Below are 22,678 nucleotides of genomic sequence, written 5' to 3'. Positions count from 1 at the left end.
TAGGTAGTTTCCTTATTTCAGCAGCCTGATTTTCAGAGATGTGACATGAACAGAAGCCACTAGGCTTCAAAATCAAGGTATACAGAAACCTGATCAAACTGAATATACTGGTGCAAGAACTCAAAAGGATGCCTGACAGAAAAGACTACCAGAGTGTGTATCAACAAAAAAACCCTGTAGGTCTATTTGCCTGCAAGGAACATTTCTCAATTTGTGGAGATCATCCACGTGTACTAAAGATGTTTGAAGTAGGGCAGTCAAGTAAGCAGTAGAGCAGTAGGAAACCCTAATGAATTATTTTTCAGTCAGGACAAAGAGGCTAGCAAAATGGCAAGGAAATGCTCATAAAAAGACAAAACAGCATTTAGCATGTACTGATACACTTTTGCCCTCTGTTCCCTCTTCTTCCAGCCTATGATCATCATGGCTGCTTGTAAATGCATGAAGGAAGAGGGAGAGAAAACAATTCAGTGCTTTCTGCAGTGCTTTTGTTTCTCTCCAGCACGTACTTTGCAAAATATCCTGGCAAGGTATTACATAGATTCCTAGCTCACAGCAGCAGAGGACAGAGCTTTAACAGGGAGGTGTAAGTTCCCCTAGCTCCCCTGACAAATCTCTTCAAACCATCACAGAATACAAAGGACGAAAATCAGAAGACTCTAGAAAGAAAATGTTACCATCACGTTAAAAAGCACTGATAAATCAGCGTTAGATTCTTGGTTCCATACTGGCCATAAACATGGTGCAAGCCTGTGGCTAAACAAGCCAGCTTTACTTGAACAGAGAGAGTAATTCAGCAAGTTGACACATACACTGTGAAGCTACAGAAGCCAAAGAGACAGGTACTTATCAAGCCAGCCATCTAGATTTTACTGAAGTTAATTTTACTAAAGGATATCAAGAAACACACAACTTTAAAGCCTTACTGTTCCAGTTACACACCAATGACCTTCTCAAAACAAGTTTATGGAAAGGACCTCATGCATAATTCAAGTGTTGTCAAAATAATTAGCAGCTCATTAAGGTGGAGTTCTGTATACATCTCTAAGAAGAACATAGCACACAACTCTTTTATAATTGATTAGTAAATCACACAAAGGTAGAACCCTTCAGTTTTACTCAATTATGTGAACGATGGAAGGAGACACTCTTGAGGAGATATGGATTAATATTTAATGAGTTAAAACAGCTTTAATCAGAACATAGCACATTTGATTACATTCCCTATTTGTTTTCAAACTGACAGGTAAAGATGCATTTTAAAAAGTAGTTTAGAGAAAAAAATGTCAGGATTTAAAAAAAAAAAAAAGAATAGATTAAGTTGCCAGCACCTAAACAAGCAAGAGACAGTGCTCAGCTGAAGCGAGCTGTTCAGGCTCATTTCAATGAAAACTGTTTCCCAAGTTTTTGGGAGGTAGCTGTTCAGTCTTTCCTGAACAACATGGGATTAAAAACTCCAGGTCTTCTGAAAAGACTGCACTGGTCTTGAGTCCTCCTCCAGATCAAAGATAAAAACCCCTGGAAGTTCCAATTCATCACACCCTTCCTTACAGTGACCACAATTACAGTATTGCTAGCCAGCCTAGTCTACCCATCTTGTATTTTTCCTCTAACTGGTAACAAAGTAAGGCTGCACCAAGAGAGGGAGTTTCAATAGGAAGCGTGACTCGCTAGTTGCTCACCACCCTTGCTGTTCTTACCTCAAAATTTTCTTTATTTATTTTGACCCAGACAGTTGTTCTGTTAAGGGTGAAAACAATCTCAATATTTAGAAGAAAAAACCCATTAAACTCTTCTTGAGTATATAGTTCAAGTATAGCTTCTGGACTCTCCAGAAGAAACTAACTCTCTACATGAGTACTTTGAAAGTAGTGCTGGGCCCAAAATAGCTTTCCTGTGTCATGAATAACATCTCATCTTCCAACCTTTGCAAAAATTCAAAATTTAGCAAGAAGGTATATTACTCTATTTCTGAAATTCAAGAATAGCCTTTATTAAGAAGTTACTGACCTAACTATGAACAAACTGGTATCTGAATTTCCAGATAACTGAAAATACTTGCACAGAAACACAGAAATTCAAGCAAGCAGAAACCACAAAAAAAATCCCCATTTTATTGCAACAATGTCCCCATCATCAACTGAGATGGCAAAAATTAAGTTTTAATTCATTTTGCGTTTCTACCTTTTTATTTATGTAAATATAAATTCAAGAGTGTAAAATAAATCCACATATAAAACACAGAAGAAACATTCTCTTTCAGTGACTCCAAAAAGAACTTACATACTGAAGAATCATGACAAGTCATCCGCTGTCCACTTTTCCAAGTATACAGGCGTGAAAGAATGCAGAAATTTATTCTCCAAAAGCATCCTGTATAAAGTCCTTAAAGTATTTAAGTAATATTTAGTAATCTCATACTCTTGAGCTTATGGATGTAGATTCCAAGAAAAGGAGAGACAAAACATCTCAAACTTCAGATTATTTAAACTCTATCTAAAATAATCCATTTAAAACAAGATTATGTTCAATTCTTATAGCTGAAGCATCACAATTACTGTATTAGTATCATTATTTTTGAAAACCATTTATTAGTTTTTCCTGCTTTTAAAATAGTCAGAATATTTATTTCAAATAGTTTTGTTTACTTATACTGTAAATATATTGCGGAAAGTAAGTCCACATGCTGGTAACAACAGGCCTTCATGAAGTTCCACTTAAACATTACTATGATGTACCTTAAAAAACAGGGACTACAGCATGAAATGCACCATAAACAGTGTCATGGGATTACGTATTCTCTTCCTTCTCAGATGCAACAAAATGCTTACATATTTTGAAGTTAATATTGGACTGTTAGACCACATGAATATTGGCTGGTTGTAAATACTTGGACTAGGAACATTTACTGTTTTAGAAAGATGTGATTATTTTGTTTTATTGTTATTACACAAAAAAATTGTTACCAATATTATAAAATGTATCGTGCAGGATATTCAAGAGGAATGTTTTTCACTGGGTCCAACAGAGCTATGTTTCCAATGATTGTGGCTTTTAATGCATATCATGCCAAGTTCTTAATAAACAGTGTTTTCCCTCATGGTTATGTTACAACAGAATGAAGAAATTAAGATGGTAAAAGCAAACAAAGTTAAAAATGAGAACTGCAAGTAACTTCACAACTAGAAGAGGAAAAATCATAGAAGGATTTAAATCAGCACTATTGTGGGTCCCCACAGTTGCACTGCTACTCTTAGGTTTCCAAAAGATGCGTATGATTTTATAAATATTTTTGTGCTAAGAGCCATGCTCAGGAACAAAATATAGGCTAGCACAAGTCTACCTTCTTGGAGATGCATGTTAAGTATAAAATTCACTTACTAAAGTGCATTTGCTGAACAAATTCTAACTTCTACTATTATAGCTATCTCAATAAGCAATACAAACTAAACTTCGTTGAAATTCTAACTCTACTTAAAAGCAGTAAATATAGATGACTGAAATCTAAATTACAATCTTGTATTACCAAACATTTTGACTCAATGCTGTGAGCTGCAGAAATAAACAAAATGTACTGTCCTAAATTTCCCACAAATGAGGAAGTGCCTCTAGTTAGATATACTGAAAGTGTAGAATGGAGTTAAATATAAGCAGAGCTGAAGTAAGCATTGCTTTGCTTCTTATTCAATATGATGTTTCTTTAAGGCTCTGAGAGAAGCTGTTACTTTTCTCAAGATCTTTTGGCAAAAGATATAAATGCAGAAGTAGCAGGGTCATCTGACATTTCAGAACTTGTATTTTCATATTTCATTAAAGCCAGCTCATTCAGTGTCTGTATACATTTATTGCACTTGTGTTGTTGGAATACATCTATACCAACATAGTAATAATGATTGCAACAAAGCCATAGTAAAATAAACTTTAAAAGGGTCTGATTCTGACATTAGAGGATAAGTGTCTGCATGTTTAAAATGTTCCCCTAATAATAATAAATACAGACAAATTGCTCATCAAGTCAGATGCACATGTTTAACAATTATTTAGCATATATAAAATTTCACTCATCCTTTTATCAATACAAATCTGTTAGGGATCAAAAAAGACTTACCATGCAAAATATTGATTAGTGCTGCATAATGGAATATATATTTCTATCAGAGTTAAAACAGCATTTTCAAAATTTAAAGAAAAATAGATTTTTAAAAAGGGATTCTACTGTTGAATGCAAGTCTTCCTTGTAGCAAAGACAAGATAGAGACAAGTTACGATTTATCGCTGTACTTCAGTCTTGATGAAAGACTAATAATAATTTGTCCACCTACTTCTTAATAAATGCTACATTTTCAAGAATAAAGGAACTATCAGTAGGCATTATTTCTACTTAAAACAAGTTATTTCTCTCTGTAATAGGTCAAGTATGCTTTTAAAGATTCAGGTAATGGTAGACTCATAATTTTCTCTCTCAACAGATTTCGAGGAGGCTCTTCTGGCTTCAAGGCCTCACTGTGATCTTTATCCTCCTCCTCTTTGTTATCATCTTCCATTCTTTCGTCTTCTTCACTATCTAGAGGCTGAGGAATGAGCTGATTACCAACAAACACATAGGTGTTAATCCTGCGTCTACGACATCTCCTGCGTTTTCGTTTTGGAGGAGGCTTCTGAGCAATACCCTTGGCTTTCATCTCCTCATTTATGAAGTTTCTAAGGGTGCGTCTGATATATATTCGAGCTAGGTCCTGGAGATTCCTAACAGCACATGGAGCTAAAATGAAAGAAGAGTAGGTTATACTAAGTGAAATTCCCCTCTAGCAAAAAAATTAGCTGCAAGGCAGTAAGACTAATGTTCAAGAACAATTGAAATTTTAGTACATGATACAATACGCAAATGAAACAAGGGCAGATAGAGCCACCTTGACAAACCCTGTGGCACGCTCCAAGAAATGAAGAGGTCTTTTGACAGATGTGCAAGAAAAGTAGAAAGCATGAACGGATTATTAATGTAAATTTAAGAAAGCATACAACAAATACTGTCACCTTTTAGCACCTGGCAAGTCTTGGGACGTACTGCTGGCACTGTTTTAAGATCCTGCTGCTGGGAAACAATTTCTACCCCTATATGACATTTGTTTAGGCTAGTGCCTTTCTTCTGCCTCCCTCTTCTACTCACTATGCTTTTCCCTACTTCCTACTGAATCCAACTGATGAGGGAGGGCCATGTCAACTTCACAGCTGACCAACCAGGTAAGGTACTCATCGTTGCAGGAGAAAAGGAATCAAAAATCACTGAAGTCCTGAACAAAAAAACCAGCAAGTAACAAAAAGCCAAAACCCACATATTTTCCAATGACAGACAGGCAGGTGATGACTAAGTATTGCTGGGCTGGTGGATGCCTGCCCTAGATGAGCTACAGCTGGCTAATTCCAACAAAACCAAAAAAAGCACACCAATCAAAACTGCAGCCTGTGCAACTTTCTTGCTTGTCATTTTTCTTCCTGTACAAAGTAGCATAAAATTAATGGGGACTACAGCAAAGAACTTAGTGAAGAAATAGTTTTGATAATTACACTTCCAATATTGCATTCAGCTGAAAAAAAACCTCAATGTATTTCAAACAAAATCTATTGTTTCACACACTGACTTCAGCTGCATGCTAGTTACTCGTATCTGAGACAGAAAGGATGTTTATGACTGACAATACTGATTTCAGCTAACGCCAACAGCAATAAAAAAAAAAAGCCTCATTTGTTTAATATAAAACCAACTCAAAATTCAAGAACAAAACTCTAACTATCCAAAACACATTTATAAGATCAGGCTAAACAAGCTATGATTGTAGATTGTATGCCAATCATAATAAATGCAAGCACAAGGTATATAAAATTGAAGTTATGGACTAGCAGCCATGCGTCCCATATACAGAACTGTGTAAGAGAGACTTCATAAAATTAGAAGGAATAAAAAAAAAGTATTTCCTTCAAAAGAGGATGAAACAACATTTTGGAACACTGAATCCTGAAAAAGGTGTAAAAGCAGTAAGCTCTCAGCTTTACCCTGTAAGATAATATAAAACAACCATATTATTTTTAGTGCTAGTTATGATTGATTATATTCTATTTGATTTTGAAGACAACAGCATCTAAAAGATTTAAAGACAAAGTAAGCTCCTCACAGTCACATCCCGGATCATAAGCTATAATTGGTAACTACCAACAATTCATACTACATAAAGGAAGTCAAGCCCTAAAGCTCCTGCACTTCTGTTCAGAAGTCCCAGACACACACAGATAACATGAAGAAAATGAACTTTTAGAAAACTTCAGACTTGCTGCATTTAAAAAAAAAAAAAAAATGCTTGATAGGTAGGAAGGATAGTTAGGAGGTCCTACAGTGAGACAGTCAGAAATCTCTCCTACACAGGTAATAAGATCTGTTTGAATACAGAACTACTCAGGAGGACACCTAGGGAAGACTTCAAATAACAGAAGTAGCCTTAAGTTCCACTGATATTCATGGATTTAAGCCAAATTGACCAAGAAATACAACTCACTTTTGTTTTGATTAGTGATCTGCTCAAATGTGCTTGATGTTTAAAAATTACATGAGGGTAGCTAAACTTAAAAATCTAGTAAAATTTAACTGAATCTAAGAAGTTTCATCTTTTTTCCTTCATTACGATTAAACAAAAAAGAAAATTAGACTTCAATAAAATCTATCATTGTGACTTATCAGTGATGTACTGGACTCATGATCAGACAGAGTTTTTAGTATATACAGTACACTGTGGGGTCAACACGAGTTTATTTCCCACACTAAGTTAAGCATGAAGATACGCAACCATGTTAACATCCTGCTCAAATGTAAAACTTTGTTGAGATGCAGAATATTTACTTTACCAATGCTAGTGGTGCTTGACCTTTATCACATAGCTCACAGCCTACCCAAAGACAGAGTTCATCCTTACTTGCAACATGCCACACAGGTGTAACCACTCTGGTGTTGAATAAGCCATCTTAAATCATTTACACATAACATGAGAATCTGGATATGGTTTACTGCCAGTCTGTCTTAGTTTCTCTCCCAAAAGCATTAATCAAACTATTCACATTATTGATATTTTCTTTTAAATGAGAGGAATAGGATGTAATTTTTGGATGTTTAATGTCCACTTCTTTCCAATCGTCTAGCAGCAGTGAACTGTGTCCTAACCAATAACTAAGTTGGTAAAATGATCCTTTTCGCAACACCTCTGTAGTTTTCTATGAGAAAAATATTCTACTTTGAGAATGACTGGCTGACAGATATTGTACTAAGCCCTATGTACATATGAGAGTTATAACTGTAGTCTATATATAACATTACGTATGTGTCACAAGGCATTCAAGGGTTGTCCGAAGTATGGCATAGACTCCATGTTTACTTCATAGTGACATCTGCAATTTCTGGCTAAAGTTTGCAGAATAATGTTTACTAGACTACTCTGAACTTAAGATAATTTATAGGTGTGTGGATTTGAAACAAATAGACAACGTTACTATAAAAGAGAAATCGGCTAGAATTTTTATTTCTTGAGCTTCAGATCACTACTTTTTACAAACACCCCCTTTTTTTCTTTTTTAAGCTTCATGATAGAACTAGACCAGCCTGAACAGTGGAAAGAAGCCTATCTTACTGATTTCATTTTAGAGTGCAACTTCAAGCCCCTAATGTTGTTGTTTTTTTTTTCTTTTAAATAGTGCCAACTTAGCAGCACATTTGTGTGTTATTTTCCTCTTCTCACTAAAAAGTCATTTCAAAATAATTATATTAAGCTACTTACAGGAAACACCTTTATTGTACTACAGTTCAGTTCTGAACTCTACTGGTCTGCACTATTTTCATTCTGAAAATTCAGGAATGGTGATAGAGAACACTTGAAGATCCTCTTCTATCTTCTAGGGTATTAGACTGTATAAAATCATAGTAAGACAAGGAAGTTTGACAAGCCACCTCTGTATTTCACTGTGTGTCATGATACAGCCTATCTATTATGGACTACATCTAAAGCAAAGAACAGAGGAAAAAAAAATCTTGTATTAACAAGTTAATTTCAGGAAATAACTTCTGAGGTCTCAAAAAGCAAGTGTTAAAACAACCAAAATGAATTATTTCTGTACAAGACCTGATTACATAAAGGAAGGGATCTTCTATACTTTGAACAAAAAAAGTAAAGGTAACTGTAATAAGGAACTATCCTCGGCAAGCTCACACACACTCTCAAAATTAATAGCCAGATCAGGAGTTATAGGCAATGCAACCTGATAGGACATCCTGGACTCCTGAAGGGTTTATACCTGTTTCACAGTTAAAAAATGTGCATGGAGGCAAGAAACATGCGAAGAGGACAGGGGGATTAGTTCCCTTTGGTTATATGTTAACAAAACAGGAGAGAAGAACTATTATCTTCTAGGCTCTTTGTTGGGTTTATTTAAGTTCCCACATGCTACTGAAGCTCTGTGTATTATTCTACTCCTAGCCCTGACTACTCTGACAGAAAATTTCAACTCTACATCTTTTGCTGCCACTTTTTTCCCCTTCCCCTTATCATGCTATCTAACCATCTTGGCAACAGATGTACTTTCAGAGACTTTCTAAATACCTTTACTAACGTAATTCAAAGCATTGCAGCTAGAAAGCCAACCCCAATGACTAAAAAAACCAGCTACGCATGACTGTATCAGTTGCAGACAGACAAGCACACTCAGCTATTAATATCCTACCATACCACAGCTGCAGTTTAGACCTGTTCCTTCCATTTCAGGGGGAAGAGAAGAAAAATTTTTCTCTGGGAGACCATCAGAACGTTAGCACTCCTGACAGACCTACTATTTATTAGCTTGCTATTTTATCTGTACCTCACTAGAAATAGAGAAGCTGAACCTAAAAGGAGAAGAAGTCTGGAAAAATAAGCTGGAAACACTGTATCATTTTAATTCAGAATATTAACTGTTAAGCAACACAGAACATGTGCCAGGGGCACAAAAATGTATCGGTGAGCTACTGCTTTGCTAAACTGTATGTTCCTGTTCTATCACATTATGTCTGTATAGCATAGTCTCCCCACTTCCAGAGCACCACCAGCAGGCACTATAACCACCCATCAAGCCCAAGGGTTGCAAGCACAAATGACACTTACGCAGTCCTACAGTGTCATGTTTGCCGTTGTCATTTCTGTTTGGTTGCACTAGTGGAGCAAAGGAAACAGCAAGGATATTTTTACTTTCCCACGTGTTCTGTCCTGTTCTCAAGATTTGTGTTAGCTGCATAAAAACAAAAACAAAATAAATCAGTGGTTACAGTTTTGTCATACTCAATACTATTCAGATTGGTGTTCAAACACACTGCTGTTTTGATTTGCTTCAAAATTAATTTAAAAAGGCTGTTTTATGAACAGAAAGGACTTTCATATTCCTTGACATATTACTTGGTCGCTAGAGTACTGAATAAGGCTCTTTGGCAATGGGAAGAGATGTAGCTGGAAAATTAAGGCCTGAGGTAAGTTTTGCTTTTTCTGATTTTTTCAAAAGATCACAGAATACTTTAGACTGGAAGCACCCTCTGGATTCCTACCTCCTGCTTGAACAAGACCAACTTCAAAGTTAAATCAGGCAACTCAGAAGCTTTTCTGATGAAGTTAAAAAAGATCTCCTAGGACTGAGATTCCCCAACCTATCTAAGCAACCTGCTGTAGTGTTCAACCACTCATTATGAAAAACTGTTCTCCTGATAGGCAGACAGAATGCCCCATTGCTGCCATTTGTAACATTCTCCTTTCAGTTTGCTGTGTATCTGCACGGAGAATTGGACTCCTATCTACTAGGTAAATTCTCCACCCCTTTAGGAAGCCAAGTCAGGAATTAAACGTTCCCTTAGCTGTTTCTCTGTGGGCTGGATTAACCCAGATCTTTCAGCTGCTCCTTATACTTTACATACTCTAGCCCCCTAACCATTTGTATATAAGGTAGAAATACTCAGTTTTAATTTTGCTTTCAAATTGTGACTACTTTTAAGTTGGATTCCATCAGTATCTTAGTCCAATAAATACTGAAAAAAAGATCTTTATGGAACTGAATCATGCAGGCTATGTTTAAATCACTTTGGTATTTTGAGAAAGTAGATACATAATGTGATAATTCTTTTTGGAAGATAAAGTAACTAGTATGTTTATCAACAAGCATTTCAGTAATTATCTGTATTTAGGATGACATCAACTTAAGTCACATAATCTGTCTTTCTCAATTTCCCTATTAGTAAAACAGGGAGAATACTACTTACCTTTGTAAAGCCTTTTGAGATCTAAGGATGAAAAGTGATAGAAGTGCGAAGTATTATTAAAATAATACACCTGTCTGAAAAACGTTTAATCTAACATGGAAAAGCAACACTGAAAACTGCTGGAAGTCAGTCACATTTTTTCCTTCAGTTTTTTCCTCCCCTTACAATGTCCCACTAATCACAGCTATTTCATATTTCTCTGAAATAAATTCTCTTGGTTTAGAGAGTGGTTTCTTTGTTTTGAAGTACTGACTGAAAACGTCTGTGTGGCAGGGAGACTACAAAGCAGTTCTGGGACTGGTATAATACAACGAAAACACTATGAATGGAGTTCTAGTTTCACTGAAGACACAGTTTTGCCACGGACTTTGTTGGAAGCAGGATATTGATGCTTTCCTACAAGTTTAAGGGAAAAAAGTTCAAGACTTCATTAACAAGACTAATATCTGCTTAACTGCAACAACACACTGAATCAGGATATCATTAGTTGAATATTAACTTAGTCAAATACACATTTAAAAGCATTCCTTAAATTATATATTTCTCATACTAAAAGATAAAAAGGGGAAATTGTCACTAAGTCACCTGATCTTCTATAGGCATTACTAAAATGCCTCCAACTTTCAATAAAATTTTCATGTAGTTTTCATGGTCTTTCTGGACTCCAGCTCCACAGTAAATCCGGTCATATTGATGACTGTCTGAGGCTATTTCCAAACAATTACCAACCACAAAGGCAGGTTCACAGAACTCAAATCTAAGGGGAAGAAAAAAAAACACAAAGAGGAGACACATTTCAAATTAGGATTTTTAAGAAAAGCCAGTCCAAATAAAGACAGAAAAATATTTTTCTTATCTTCCCTTATGTAAGGAAGAAAGATAAGCATACATACTTTAGAAGTCTGTATTAAGGCAATACTACTTTGAAAATAATCTTTTTCTGCCACATCAGGGACCACCAAAGAAAAACTCTTAAGCAGTTACAATTAAGTATTATGCAAAACAGAAAAGGCCTCAAAGCATCACCAGACTTCCTAACTGCAAGCGAATAGATTTGTCTAAAGAAACCTTACAAGCCATACAGTAAAAGTGACTTTAAAATAGTACTTTTATCAACAATGTGCAATATCCAGGCTGTTGAATAAATATTGAAACAGTTCATTTCCTAATAGCCCCCCTTAATTTTTTTTAAATTAGGCTTTTAAAAGACTTGTTTTCCTCTACCTCCCAATTTTCCACCTTGAGCCCAATCCACTTTTCCCCAAAAAAGGAATTTAATGGAAAAGTCTGTCATTTTCTGACCACACACAAAGCAAGGAAAAAAAAAAAAAAAGATTAATTATCTCAGAAGCATCTGTTCTAATTTTCATTAGCAAATGAAAGTTATACAACTGCTTTTAAGTGGATCTAAGTTTATAACAGAAGTTGCAAGGACTGCAAGTACTCTTTGTCACTGCATAAAATACCAAAGGAAAGATGTACAGGATAGAGCTTTATTGCCAAAGCTGCATATATTCTCTATTACACTGATATTTGCTGACATTTTTCAAATCTTTGCAGCACCTTACTGCTTCAGCTGTTAACACCATAATAAAAGTAATTTACCTTTTTGTAAGAAAATTCCTTCAGTGAATAACTTTACGTTTTCCCCAAGCACTTTAAAATTAAGAAGAGAGGTTACAAAGTAGCTCAGAAAGGATTTATGGTTTTCTTTGAAAAAATATTAAGTAAAACCTAACACCTTGTTGTTGCATGAAATAGTTCATGAACTTCATCTGGCAGTATTAAAATCCAGTGCATCTCAAACTTCATCCAGAAGGAATGAATTTTTCTAAAAACTTATTCAAATACATGTAGCCACTTTATGAACTTTACAGCTGACTGTCATTGGAAAAGAATTTTTTTTACTTGGCTAGCAGTAGCAAGTCCCAGTACAACACCTGACAACATTCTAATCAGTATTTCTTCAGTTACAGTGAAGCTTGGCAGCTTTCACTGCTTAGGGATGCTGCCTATAAGGCTTGGCTGACTTTCCTATCTACAGCACTGCCATTAACAAATCAGAATTCTATTAAACAAGTTTTTGTTTGAAGTATATTTTTTTTCCCCAGGATGGGATGCTTGATCTTGAAAATAATGCAATGCTTCCTTTGACTAGTCACAGACAGACCCCAGAATCCTTTACCAACTACTCCATAGCTCTCCCATTTACTATATGTGGCCAACAGTCCATAATGTTGTTTCCTCATCCAAATCCAGAGGAAAAACTGAAAGCTACAAACAACACTGGTAGATTAAAAAGAAAAAAGGAGAGGGAAGGGGAGTGGGGAAGGACTGCCTTGTTGCATAAAAGTGGGCAGCTAGCCTAGCCTGAACTGTGGTTGAAGTAATTTCAGATTAACACAGAAACATCTAGAAATACATTAGGCAAGGTTAAATGCTGAGAAGAAAATGAAACCCAAGGCACTGATCACTTTGCTGAAGACACGATCTCATTTCATAAGCACTTGGACTATCATGTATTTTTCCACAGTCAGTAAAGGTCAATCAGGCAGTTCATGCTATAGTTTTTATATCAGGTTGCCTACAGTTTAAGTCAAGCATCACCACATCAATTTAATTTGAAAGTCTGAGCAAAGTACCTTTTTGGACTTCAAAAGTACAAGGGGGGGAGGGGGCAGGGAGAAAGAGTATATGGTACTTCTATAAAATGCAGTTTTAAATCATGAGACAGTCCCTGGTTAGTTCTAGAAAAATGAAGACAGCCTGCCTGCTTAACCTGGCAACTTTCACAACTTCCGATCTTCTCAGAATGCTCCTCTAAAAGCTGGCAAGCTTATTACCAGATACTCCTAAACTGCTGATTCTACTAGAAACCACCCTAAAGCTCATGAAGCCACTGGTCACACTCTCTTAAAACAAGCAGGAACACCAAACTCTCCAAGGAATCAAAAATACAAGACAAAACAAAAACCTGCAAAACATTCCCCAGACACAAAATACCCTAGACATGAGCTGTGGATGAAAATCCACAGTGGTCTTCACAAATATAGTAAAAGCTGAAGAGAATTTCTCATTTAGCTGCACAGTTTGCAACCAGAAGGGCACAAAGTGCAAATGAAGGCAGAGAAGCAACTTGCTATTACACCTACAAGAATGAGATGAGTTAAGCACTAGAGACAAACTCTGTCTACAGGCACTTTAAATTGGCTGGACTCTGCTCCACATTCTTAGCACAGTTTTGTGGAGACACGAGGCTTATGACCAAAACAGCCAGTTATTTATTAGTCCATTTACTTCAAAAAATACCTTCTTCCCCCACATAGCTTTAGCTAGTTTCAACCCAATTTGTCAACAGCTGGAGTTTCCTGAAAGACTAATTTCCCACAGCAAACCTAAACGCTGTATGGACTAGGGTACGTGTAATTCCTGAAGACATCTCTTTAGTCCACGTCAGGTGAAAAACCAAGGGTGTCTACTCAGCTTACCTGGCCATGCAACGGTAACACCCAGCTGGCCTGCATTGATATGCTAGCTGCCCACTCAAACATAGGCAGTTCAGGAATTGCCGTATGTAGCTTCCTGTTACCCAGAAAGCTAAAAGTAGGTAGAAGAAATGGGAGGAAAAGGCTATAAACTGTCTCTGGTCATAGCAATATGCGAGTTCAAAAGCCAACCCTCTTCGTTCGTGTTTCCCACAGAAGCGACTGCTTCCTGTGGTATGATATGAGCAGTGACAAAATACCAGAAATAAATGCATAGAGTTCATACTTAGTAGAGTATTATGGACTTCTCAAACCTAGTTAAGTTGTACAACAGTGAACCTTACTCCTCCTTGGGAACACTCCCAAGTAAACCTCACCAGTGATGCAACAATACTCTCTCCCTGCTCCCTGAATCTTCAGCTGATTCCATTTTCACAAAAAGATACACACACCTCTGAATCACAAAGAACTGATAAATGCCTGTACCATTTTCTTGTATTTACCTAATCCAGTAATTTGTGATGACCTTCCAACAGAGACTGAAGTATAATTTTGAGAAATTGTTCTACTAACTTGCCCAAACAATTTTCAAAATGAGCAAAGTTAAGTTCAGTTTTACTCAAGTATAAAAGACTCCATCATTTGATCAGGAAGTGATCCAAAATTTAAATACAAAGGTTCTGCAAATTACAAGTAAGCAAGCGATTTTAAGAATACCTACCAACAGCATCACAAGCCTGTTAGTCTTACAGTATGAAAGTAGTATCAACCACATTGTTTTTACAATGGAACTTGACCTAATCAAACCCAAATACTTTTAGTCCTAATTGTCATGATATCCAACAAGTTGATTTTATTCCTATTGCCCTTGGGATAGCAAAACAGATCAGATATTCAGTTTCCTTCTGTGTTACACTGAGCTATCTTTTATTAGATTAATGACACTACTGAAAATAAATGGTTTATTGCTTTAACATGCAGTATTGACAATCACAAAAGCTACCTATCAAGATGAGGCAATATTTCACCTAATTTTTTTTTTGTAGTTACTGGGTTGAAATGGAACTAAGAAATGCCAAGTGTTCTTTACCATTTGTTCACCTCTACCAAATGGCCAGAGTGGCCTTACAGAGCGTTATATAGGTAACATGAAAAAACCTCTTATTTCATATATCAGATGCCAAAAAAAGGCAAAAAAAGTGCTGGAACAATCTGGAGAAGTTTTAATCACATTACGTTCTTCAGTTGAATCTGGTATCTTGATTACAAGAGAACCAACAGCCAACAGAACAGAAATTAAGAATTCCCATTATAGATAACAGCAACAGAAAATTTCTGTTTAAACAAGCACTTGCCATAAGATAAATTTAAGCACACACAGATCACGTTTAGCAATGACCCAAGATAATCAAGCAGTTTCAAGCACATAAAACATCTGTTGACCTGATTCTGCCCTGCCATCTTCTGCATTTTTGTAATCTATCCCTCAAGGACGGGCGTTTCAAGTTCGTCGTCAACACAGCCACAGTACTTTTCTTCCAGCTAAATGTAAAAAAAATCCTGTATAAAGTGCATTTCTGTCTTTGCTGCAGCAACTTAAGAAAATTTTCAAGTAATAGATTGTTACTGCCCATGTTCTTTTAAGATTCCCCATAGATATCAACACAATGAAGTATTACTATTGTAATAAAATGAACATCCATTTTAAAAAAAAATTATAGCAAAGAACTAAGATTAAAGTTTGTTGCTCTTGTATCCATATCCACCAATCTAGTATTTGTGTGATAGCAAGATATTAATAAAAAAAAAGTGAGAGCATAGTACAATAACCTACCCTAATAGCAGGGGTTTTTTTACAAGCGGATTCATTGGTTCGTCCTACCATAACACCCACCCAGAGAACCTACCCTTTGATTACTTCCAACCCTGAAGATGTACAGGATAATTCTTGGGCTAAGCTCTTCTATCTATACAACCTTCATGGATGCAGGATGTTATCCTGATGTCTCTTGCAGATGAAACTAGGTGCAAGTAGGCATGAATTGTCTTTTTTTTTTTTTCCAAGTGGTAAACATACTTAATTCTTTAAAAAGGAACAAGTTGAATAAAATTGGGGAGAAACATCAAGTAATTTGAAGGAAAAACAACTTTCAACATCCACAGGCTTGTGTTTGAAGGAAACAGTAAAACATGTTACAAGATGCTTAAAACAGCAATACTGAGGAACCACTTAAACTACTTACACCTGTCTTTTGCTAAGAGAAAAATTAGTTAGTTCTTAAAACCAGCATTACTCCAGCTACATTTTATACCTCTCAACTACTACATTCATACCAGGATATCATCTAACAGTACGCTTCTGCCTATCCCTAGATTTACTAACCACACTCATATCTCAGCTTGCTGCTCACAGCCCTTACAGAAAGAAAACTCATTTCAGTATGAATTTAGTATACTGTTTTCCCATCCATACTCATTTCCTTTAGTTAGTCAACTCAATACCTCCAAAAAGTCTGAAATCTCATTCAGCACCATCAAGCTGCTCCAAGTAATTCCCCTCTAATAGGAAATTTATTTAAATTTATATAAATTTAGGGCACAAAGGACTACTCTTCAACTTTAATAATGTATAAGAAAAGGTTGGCAGGTTGTTAACACTTGCCATTTGAACTACAGTGACACTACATTGCAACAAAGAATTCAAAAGCATTGCAAGGCAAATTTCACGCATAACTCTTCATGGAAAAAACGCAACAACCCAGGTTTTAACACATATTCCAAAACAGAACAGTAAATCCAGTGTAAGAACTCATAAAAATAGCTTTATATCAAACTTTCCTTAAACCATCAAATACATTAATAACCAGACATTGAAATGAATCTCCAAAATGTGTAGACTCTGAAAACATATGATAAACGTTAAACTATTTTTGCTACTGTGACAAGGAAATAACACTTACTTTTGTCCTATACTAATATACTGCTGTCCTAACTCTAATATACTGCTGACCATATTTTCCGCAAAAGGACTCCTCAGTATGGGGGAAGAAGGGGGGCGGGCGGGCAGAATCAGTTCTGTCAGATGGGTTTAGAAATTTCTTACTCTTTTCACCAACAAAAAACTGGCCTATCTTTTTAAAACACAGCTACAGCAGCTGAAAAATAAGTGTTTCCTGCGGTTATTTTACGACACAGACTGAAAAGCTACACATAATTTAGTCTAGGACGTTCTGGCTCCTTTGTCCATTTGCATTAAAAAGACAATACTCTCAGAGCTTCTCCTACGTCAAACGTAAGAATTTCATAAATCAGTAATCTTATTCCAAGTACTCCTAGAACCTGTTTACACACTAATGCACTCACTGAAAGAAACCTTGAAGAAGCTTTCATTTAGTCAATTTTTCAGGATTTAAACTGACATAAAACTTATCTTCTTTGAAAACCACAGATGAAGGTCAATACTCGCATGGCTTTGTGTGATATAACATGCCACAAGAACATGCAACAGAATAATGAAATACTTTCCGGTTTCTATGCCTCATTAGCCTTTCTCATTTTACTCGACTGCAAAAGTGCTTAAAAACTAATAACAATCAGATTAAGAGGTACTTCATATATTGCAGGAAAAGGTTTTCCCATTTGTTTCTCAATGGATACTTCCCATGTTATATCCTGTCAGTGATGTCTATTTAAGATTAAGTCACTAGTTAACAAACTTAAAACCTGCATCAGTTAATATGGGAAAACAATTTTTAAAGAGTGTTAATTCTTTTCCTATTAAGTGGGACAATAGCAGGGCAAGATGGCAAGTTCTTTCCACCTTATTTTGTATTTTTTTTTCTCTATTGTTCATTCCATCTCATTTAAGCATTTTTTCAAGCTCTTTGAACTAGTCTTTGGTTTATGTATAAATGGATATTCATGGATTGCTAGCACGTTTTATTGAAAAGTTACACAGATTTTACCTATTAGTATTATTATTTGTGAGACCTTCTGCATGTACACTACAAAAATTAGAATAAACAGAAACAAATAAAAATATTACATCTTTGAAAACAAAATCTACAATGACGACTTTTAAGTCCCTTGCATCCAATTACAATAATAGTAATTTTAATCAGCATTAGAGTAATAGCCAAAAGTGATGCTGGTAAAATTTCTATTCAGTAATTTTTTCTTGAACATTTTTTCAGCTTCCAGACCATGCTGTAGGGACAGTAAGTGAGAAACCCGTATCTCTACTTCACTTGTGTTTGTCATCTCCATTTTTGAATAAAAATGTCTTGGTTCTTCTATTATATAACCTCAGCTATCTTGTTTGTAATTTCTGATATTCTCATCAGTTTCACTGAAGTGGACCAAAACACATTACTCTTAATTATTTCTGAAGAAAAATTCAAACACTGGTTCTTAAAAATACTTATGACTCATCTCACTCCACCTTCAACACTGGTTTACAAAATTTAAAACTTCATTATGTACTGTATCTAAACTTTGGTGGTAAAATGAAGAATTATATTGACAGAATACTTTTTATCAATTCCACAGTGAATTTTAAGAAAAGTAGACAGGAACAGGGAGGCAAGAAAAAATTTCTGTCGCTTGAGTTTATTGTCAGGGCCCTAATACATCCACAGATAAAAGTCTGGAAAACAACTTATCTGTTTACAAAAACAGAAGAATATTTGCTTTCTTTTTTTACTGAAGCAGAAAAGTGGTTTTATAGGTTGAAACTGTCATATTTTATACTGCGGGTTTTTGTGAAGCAACAGATTTTATAGGAACCATGCACTGAGCATTGGCATCACTTGCTTTAATGTAACAAATGTTCTAAATACTACCAAAACTTGTAGCAATGAGAGATTTCCAAAGAAAGGCAGTGTCCACCATGGGATTTATTTATTTATTTCTACAAGATATTTTATGTGTGGTTCTGAGAGGGCAGGAGTATGTATTTCTGCAACTATCAAATACTTGAAAAATGCAGGTTTAGTTCCTTCCTAGATAAGAGTAGATTCAGTTGTCATTTTTGGAGCCTTCTGGTTTACAAGGTGTACTATTAGAAACAGTACTTTAATATCTCTAAATAAAGAGATATCTATCTTTAATATCTTTAAATAAAAAAGGGATATTCCAAAAGCTTAGTTTCCTTTCCTTTTTGTTTAACATAACCTGTGGTATCAAAGAATCCCACCAGAATTCTTGTAGTCCCTGTGTTGTTCTGGTTAGACTAAACCTCAACAAGAATTCATTCACCACTACAAAAACCATTATTTACACTATTTGAAACTAAGTTATCAGTGAGGTTTAAACTGAGAAAGCCATCAGTGAGCTTTGGAGACAGTTTGCTTTTCCTGCTTAGATTTTTACTGCAATCATTAACCAGCTGCACAGGCAGGAAGGAGCTTTATTTTACTTGTGTGTACACAAGGAACTTTCTTTTCATTAAAGCAGATTTGAAACGGAAAGTGGGCCTTCAGAGTCCTAGCAGGAGCCCTGAATTTCAATGAAGACAAAAATATTCTGTTGGAAGATTAAGCTTACTATTTTTCAGTGCTAACACAATCTACTACAGGACTTCAGAAGAAGTTTCACCCAGAACAGTTATCCCAGAAGTAATACTAGGGTTCTTGTCACTTACCATTGCAGTGGTTTCTTTTGATCCTGAGAAGGGTTGGTGATTTTCTTTCACAGCAGGGACTTCACCAGCTTACCCAGGTTTGGTTTTTGATAGGGTGCTAGAAGATGGGCAACCTAGCCTTGCCCTGTGGCTCTCTCTCCGAGCTGGATATTCTAGGTCTAGAAGTTGACTGGGAGCAGAAAAGACAACACATTCCCCTTCAATAAACAGGTGAAGCGGGGCCTGGTACTTGCACATAAGTGTTTCAGACAGAGCCTTCTTAAGGAATGATTTTTTTCCCCTTAATTGGCATGCATTCCCTGAAGGTTTTAAGAATGAAAGAGAGCCTTACATGTATTTCAGACTCAGACAGAGAACTTTCTTTAGACTGTACCTAAAATCTTTGCACCTCAACCATGATGACACTTTCAGATGGAACTTCTCCTTTGCCTCTACTGGCAAACATATGTTGTCAAGTAAAATCAAGGCAGCATTTTACCTCTCAGAATGAACACCACCTGCATTTGAGGAAAGCTATTTTTATAGATTGGTGGGATATGGATACAGATACAAGTGACTACTGGAATTATTTGTCTTTCTGAAACGGGTGTCTGAAAAGCTTTTCCTCCGATGAACAGTTCAGGAGGCCAAAACTGAGAGAAGCCCAGCTACCAGAGGTAGACAACTCTCCCTTCAGGCAGAGAGGACGTCTCAAATCCTTCTGGACATGCTATTTTTACATTGCTTCCAGTCTTTGGTCAAGCACCTACCCCAATAATAGAGAAGTTAATTACATTTCAACAACATTCTTACCAGGAATCAATGAAAAAAGTTATATTATACCACACAACACTGGATTATTCCCCCATAAAAATGGCATCAAAGCAATATTCCATCTTGCTTTCAGGCAAAAACCCACCTAAATCATCATCACCCAGCGCCACGCAAAAGTCAGATGCAAAGCCAATGGCCTATTGCTCCAAGCAAAGGAACACCACAAAGTTACACAGTATTTATTTAGGATCTAGGTTGAAGCTTTCCAAGTATCTACCCATAAGATTAAACCCCTGGTTTTTGTTTCAAAAGGAGATAGCTTAAAATATTCAGACTAGACTGAAGAACATTATCCACTGAAGAAAGAACGCAGGGAAGTAGCATTGCAAAGTTTTACAAAATTCCCCATTCACGTAACTGTTACTGCCAGGAAAACAGATCGTGGTCTCTGTGCTCCTTCTGTCCCCCGCGTGCCTCAGTAAAGGCTGCTGGCAAGTGTACAGTATTTTTCCCCATCACACACACACATCCACTCAGACAATTAACTTCATTCATACCAGTCTGCCACATAAAATCTATTTTCAAACAGTAAGGACGCCTGCTAGGTATACACCAGTGTTCAACAGTAGACAGACACCGCACACCTTTTTCTTGGGTGGTCTTTCGTCCAAATACTAAGCTGACCAAATCAGTAGTTAAGTTCAGATGCCACAGTCCGCACAATTTTGGGTAAATATCTTTCACTTATAAATGAAGATGCAGGAAAAAGTTACTGAAACAAGAATCAAAACCAGACTTACTGACCCAGAGCACATTACTTTGAAAGGCAGATTAAAATACAAGACATGCTGTACAAATTTGCTTACATTAAAAAAAAAAAACATAGAAGCACCCCATCACAGAAAAACCCACAAAACATCTTCATTAACTACATTAAAATACAGAGTATTTACAAAGAAAGCAGTTAGCCAGAATCAGCTATGCAGACAAGTTACAAATCCCCCCACAAAACACAAAATCCAACCAGCCAATCAGTATCACATCAGCTGCAGTGCAGCTATTACCAAGTAGATTTCTATCAAAAAGCACTTTCACAGAAGTATAATTTTTGTTAGGTTGGTGAGAAGGGTGTTTCTGGAGCCATTGCTTAGTATTTTACTGTTGTGAGGAAAAGGTGGATTGTTAAACAGCATATGACAAGATACAATACACAAATTAGTGATAAAGTTTAGATCATATTCACCAACCTGCTGACTTTTTCCCCCCCTCATCAGTATAACACTGTATAACTAAAGATCAATTTAACTATCATTGTAAATAGCACACAGCATTTATAACACTGTCCCCAGAACTGATCTTCCTGAATTAGGGGAAAATACTCTTCTCCTTTAAGAATACTTAGATCATTTACTATGTATGATCACTTACTCCTTCAAACACAATATACATACAACACTAACATTCACTGATGCCAAGTTTAGCAACACTGGGTTTTTTTTTTCCAGTTCTTGCATGTTTTAAAGCATAAACCCCAGTGTTCTGATATTCATTTACATAAATATCCTAATCAGATTTTGTTTAAACACTAATAACATTTCCTTGCTATCCCTTCACTCAATTTCTCTTAGTTTCTCTACAGAAACTTATCACCAAATTGGAAAGACATTTCAATCAAAACCAGCTTTTCGTATGTCTGAGTACACACACCTACAGGAATGCAGGAGTACAGGTATGTGCAGGAATTGATTAGGTGGCAGGTACATCTAACTTAATAAAGCCACTAATGCACTATTAGTAATGATCACGAGTGACCACATTTCACACACTTCTTTTAAGACAGATTATATAAAGTGCATCATAAAGTTCCTGACTGAATCCATTTTTATTTGTTCTTGCTTCTATATATATTAACCTCAGCTAACATAAGTGCTTGTATTAAAATTAAGAAAGTAGTAATGAAACATACATATTTTCTCTTACATAATTTTATTTATTCTAATGGGGGAACACAGTACTAAAATCACCTAGCCCATATCAGAAGTACAGAATTGAATTCAGATATGGGTAACACTAGGATGATACTTTAAACTTAACTTCATACTCTAATTAAGCACCTTCTGTTACTTAGGAGCATAAGGAGTAAGGCCTGTGGTCAGACCAGAGCTCCCAAAGTTCGGGGTATGGAAAAAAGTGGATTGAGCTCCAGCCAACGTAACCAAGAGCATGGCAGTTCATAAAGCACATTACAACAAAGGTAAAGGGATAGAAAGAATTTTCTCTCCTGCCCACTGGGAAAGAGAAGAGGCATAGGATGTGCAATTCTTCGGCTACTCCTACAATTCAAAAGCTTTTCTGCCTTTCCAGAAGCTACCTTATCATCACTGTTGGAGAACTTACTGCCTGTAAGGAAAAAAGTCTTTACAGAGAACAGCCCTAGCTACAACCTTACTTTCCCTTTCACAGAGGCAGAGAGGCCCAAGATCCAGA

At 36.1% G+C, this 22,678-nt stretch overlaps 1 protein-coding gene across 3 annotated transcripts in view; it reads right to left on the bottom strand.

Annotated features, from left to right (window-relative positions):
- Window positions 1–2,091: 2,091 nt before the first annotated feature.
- PCMTD1 (protein-L-isoaspartate (D-aspartate) O-methyltransferase domain containing 1) overlaps window positions 2,092–22,678 on the bottom strand; it is a 46,010-nt gene continuing 25,423 nt past the window's right edge. For 2 of the 3 annotated variants that reach the window (XM_050892880.1, XM_050892882.1), the window contains 4 exons: window positions 10,898–11,069; window positions 10,313–10,333; window positions 9,174–9,297; window positions 2,092–4,762 (listed from right to left, as the gene is read on the bottom strand). In XM_050892880.1, the coding sequence (XP_050748837.1) occupies window positions 4,392–4,762; window positions 9,174–9,297; window positions 10,313–10,333; window positions 10,898–11,069 (688 nt within the window). In that variant the 3' untranslated portion in view covers window positions 2,092–4,391. The remainder of the gene's footprint in view (window positions 4,763–9,173; window positions 9,298–10,312; window positions 10,334–10,897; window positions 11,070–22,678) is intronic. The other variant, XM_050892881.1, reaches the window with a different exon arrangement.

This window comes from Gymnogyps californianus, chromosome 2 (genome assembly GCF_018139145.2).
Source record: "Gymnogyps californianus isolate 813 chromosome 2, ASM1813914v2, whole genome shotgun sequence".
In the NCBI taxonomy this organism is placed as follows: domain Eukaryota; kingdom Metazoa; phylum Chordata; class Aves; order Accipitriformes; family Cathartidae; genus Gymnogyps; species Gymnogyps californianus.
The sequence above is the reverse complement of the archived record's forward strand: the minus strand, read 5'-3'. Positions and strand labels throughout refer to the sequence as shown.